The 4,086-nt window shown below is 46.2% G+C and overlaps 1 protein-coding gene across 1 annotated transcript; it reads left to right on the top strand.

Moving 5' to 3' along the window:
• Positions 1–485: 485 nt before the first annotated feature.
• On the top strand, positions 486–785 carry N7533_005928 (uncharacterized protein; the record flags this gene model as incomplete). Its single annotated transcript, XM_057102578.1, has 1 exon — positions 486–785. The coding sequence occupies one exon, from the start codon at positions 486–488 to the stop codon at positions 783–785; it is 300 nt and encodes a 99-aa protein (XP_056962208.1).
• Positions 786–4,086: the final 3,301 nt, after the last annotated feature.

Here is a 4,086-nt window from a genome sequence, read left to right as displayed (position 1 = left end):
ACTGGAATACCAAAGCCAAGAGAGAGGCGAAGTCGAAGAATTGGAAATTCAATAGTGAAGTCTTGGCTTTCAAGGGAGTGCTCCCCCTTTTTCCACAGAGCAAAGCCAAGACATGTGAGTGTCGGTATGTTTAGGATTTTCCGTTGATATTATTATGTACGGACAACTATCTGCGACAATCGCGGGGGAGGCCTGCATGACCTTCGGGTATCCACTTGCCTCCGGCTGAGATGAATGATGTGCTAGATCGACGCCAATGGCGCTCAGCATGAAAAAAAAAAAATAAAAAAATAAAAAAAACGCCCCTCATTCTCCAAGGTCCCTTAGCCCAGCTCGTGGTTATAAAGTCTGGTCGATTCCACCTACCCTGACTACCTTATATCATCCATCCCGAACTTCTCTCTCTCATACTTTGGTTCTGAAACTCCTGTCAACCTTCCAAACTACTACCACCCACACACAACCGTTTCCAAAACTCATTGAAAATGCCTTCCATCCCGCCTCCTCGCAACTTCCTCGTCCTGTCTGCTAGCAGCTCGGCTCCATTTGACCCTTCCAAGAAGTTTCTTGTCTTGTCACCCACCGAGTCTGGACCAGACCTTGCTGCCTATGAACAAGCCTTGACCGATTCCACCGAGCAAACCTCGGACTCGGAGGCTGTTCTGCACCGTTCCAACAGCACATCCTCTTCATCGTCGGAGGACTCTCAATTCGATGATGTTGCCGCTACGCTCCCAGCGGGCTTCCTCTTCCTGGGCCACCCTTCCCGACGACCTTCTCAGTGATTGATTTCAATCATCATTGACACCATTTTATTATTTCTTTAAAGTTCATGCGATATTTTATCATGACATCAGCGACCGATGCATTTTGTATTTTGTGTATCCAGCGGTCCCTTCGCTACGATGACCAAACGTCAGGTTCAGCCCAGAGGACAAGTACAAGAAACACCTCGACAATGAGGCCACTAACGAGAAAAGGTGGAAAAGCAGAAAGGGTGTTGGCGGCGCTATCTGATTAGGTCTATATCAGAACCATATTTGTCTTCTATTTATTTGGCTTTTTTTCGGACTACATACCAGCCCAGTGGGCAAGTTTGCAATCAAGATTGAATCTCTTTTGAACATTAACCAACCTTTATTCTATCTCCGTGAATTAGGGGACATACAGTAAAACTTGGGAGTTGCCTAGAACACCCCTCCCTATCCACAATGCCCAGACAATATTAAGCACACCTGCTGCGAGGGAGGTTCCATCCTGAATACTTGCCAAGTGCGCCAAGTGTCAATGATTATCCGCCAAGCCTTCACAGGTTTGATATTCCAGTCTTGGCTGTGCAGCATTATGAGGCTGGGGGGGTACCGCTTATCGCGGATCGCAGGTATGTTCCACAAGGTAGGTCATCCGGTGCGCCGTGAAGATCTCCAGAGTCCATTTTTGGGGCATTGCCACTGATGCCAAGGCTCCCTGTTGGCAACCCTCCCTTGTGCAATACTTCAATTCAGTCCACCCCTTTTCTACCAACCCTGTCCAACGATCTCACCGATAACACGTTGGGCACTTGCCTGATAGCATTGGCTTAGGAGGCCACATTACTTCCGTTTTGGGCTTTTTGGAAATGCTGTGTTGGTCTCCCCGGTGAGAATGTCGGTGGGGGCCCAGTTCCCCCGTAACCCCCTCCGTGAATCTCGCCCCATTCTCACCCCGCATCCTCGGTGAAGATCTGGCGACATGATATGCGCTGGTTACTTGATTGTTCATCTTCTCGGTGTATTCTTTGGTGGATAGCACGATATACACATCCAATAAGGTTGTGAACTTCTAGTCACATGGTCAAGTCTGTGGCTTTGCGATGCGTGCGACGCTGACATGTCTCATCTTTATTCGTGTAGGGCTCAGCGAGATAAAGTTTTAGTTAACGGCATGAGTAATAGTAATAATGATAGAAATATATCAGTGATAGTGTTCTCCACGGGTAGTTTCTACCCTTTCCAGTTGCATTATGGTAGGACTGGAGTTAGTGTATATTCCCTTCTTTGACAATGACACCAAAAATGCTAAGTCGCAGCACAAGGTCCTCACACGCGATAGTCTTACCCCTGGACAAAGAAGCTTCAGATACCCGTCTGATTCCAAGATTCCTAATGCATTGGACTAATTTGTCGACTGATAGTGTATCAATGCTATCAATGTCTTGAACATGAAGTTTTCTGGGCCTAAATTTCAAAATAGAGTTAACAGACTACCTATGGTTTAAGAAGTGATGATGTTTGTTGTAGGGCTTGGTCGCATTGAGAGGCAGTGCTCCGAGATATGAGGCGACATTCTTGGATAGTACCCCTGCGGGTTGTAGGTCATGAAGCCTTTACTAAAGCACATCCCGAGGTCCATTATCTGTACTGAATTCGTGCCGGTAGAGTTCCGTCTTAGTTCCCATTAATCCCTTTGCCAATCGAGAATTTTGTGCCCTGGAAATAAAGACCTAGAATCGTTTTGGAAGTGGCATTCTCATAGTACCAGTTGCGACGGCGCGGGGGGTAAATAAACGAGCGAGAATATCACTACCGAGCCCGAGAGCACATATTCAGATCGAATTTTGGATAATCCCAGTCCATGGACTAGCTATTTACCTATTAGTAGCAGGTATTATGTATATATATATATATATGAAAAAGAATTTGAAGTTGGGCGTGTTTCAACAGTGAGCTCTGATTTTCCAAAAAAAGCCCGAGCGTTCAAGTTCTTTGATATTCGATTTCACCAACGATTAACGATTCAGATGTTTACTAGTAATTTGAAGATCATATGCACTCCAAACTTGAAGTTGCACTGAAATAACCCGAAGTCACTTCAAGTTTTCTGGCAGAGCTGAGGTACACCAAGTAAACAGGAATAACAACCTCACTTCCCCGCATTTATAGTCATACCCAAGCTTGGATAAGCTACGAGGTTAAAATTGCTTGGCTACCCTGCCATGTGCTCATCGAAAATATCGCCCTCGATCCTTGCAAATTCGTCTCCGCACCACCCGCAACTTTCCGAGTCAGATCCGAGCTCGTGCGGGGAAACAAGGATCAGACGAATATCGGGTGAACACGGCGACAAAAGTATACTTATTTTTTGCATTAGTTATGTTCATTTTCCGAACCAGAAACATAACAAGATGGGAGATGAGTGCGGGGAAGGGGTTATTCCAATTTACGGATGGTTTTCTGCATATTTACCTAGGTACTACCCATCCTTCTGCTCGCAGCTACACCTATCAGGCCCGCTACCTAGGTATGACGCAGTAATACATTCTATCCCTTCAAATTTAGTCTGTAAATACGTAGGTGTTTATTGGAAATACTATCTAGCCGCTATGCTCACCGCTAGGTAGTTTATACGGGAAACTGAGTCGAGTATATCGACAGAGAGGCTAGTGGGAGTTGGCGGTCTGCACATCGTGTATCTCAGATTGGTGCCCCTCCGCACGGAGTACTCCGTACAGTATGTGGTATTCCGTACTCCGTACTAATCTACCTAAAGTGAAATACCAATTGAATGAGTATAAAAGGGGGATGGCTAGTTTCAAGTCGACTTTTGGGACTATTGAAACAGTGATCGCCCTAATCACATGGTGATGTTCCCCACCAAAGGAATGATTATGTGCGATGCATGCACCAGCACCGCCTCCTCAGAAGCGACCGTTACCATCTGTTCCCACTTCCCCATTCGTTAACGGCTCTTCATTTCGATAGTCCAACCGTTAGTTCGTACATTTCAGAGGCGTAGCGACTCTAGTAACCAATTGAAGCTACATATGTACTTCAAGTTCCAAAGCCAGCCCTGATTATTAGCTATGTTAGCGGGGGTGGTATGTGTATCGCCAGCAGGTCAATTGCGGAGTTGGCGGTAGATTGACCAAAACGTGTCCACTGGATTCAAGTTGAGAAGGTCACGCAATATTGAACCCCCCTAGTTTAGGCAATTTTAAGCCAGTAGAAGGTTGCTACCGAGCCCGATCTACATAGGGTGGCTGTCTGTCCCAGCCAGTGACAATGCGTCCCTTCAAGTCGGCCTAGGGAAAACATCCACAGTACGGAA

This window comes from Penicillium manginii (genome assembly GCF_028828005.1).
Source record: "Penicillium manginii strain IBT 31320 chromosome Unknown utg000004l:1.0-7231830.0:1.0-7236170.0, whole genome shotgun sequence".
NCBI lineage: Eukaryota > Fungi > Ascomycota > Eurotiomycetes > Eurotiales > Aspergillaceae > Penicillium > Penicillium manginii.
Note: the sequence above shows the minus strand (reverse complement) of the source record. Positions and strands in the feature narration are given on the sequence as shown.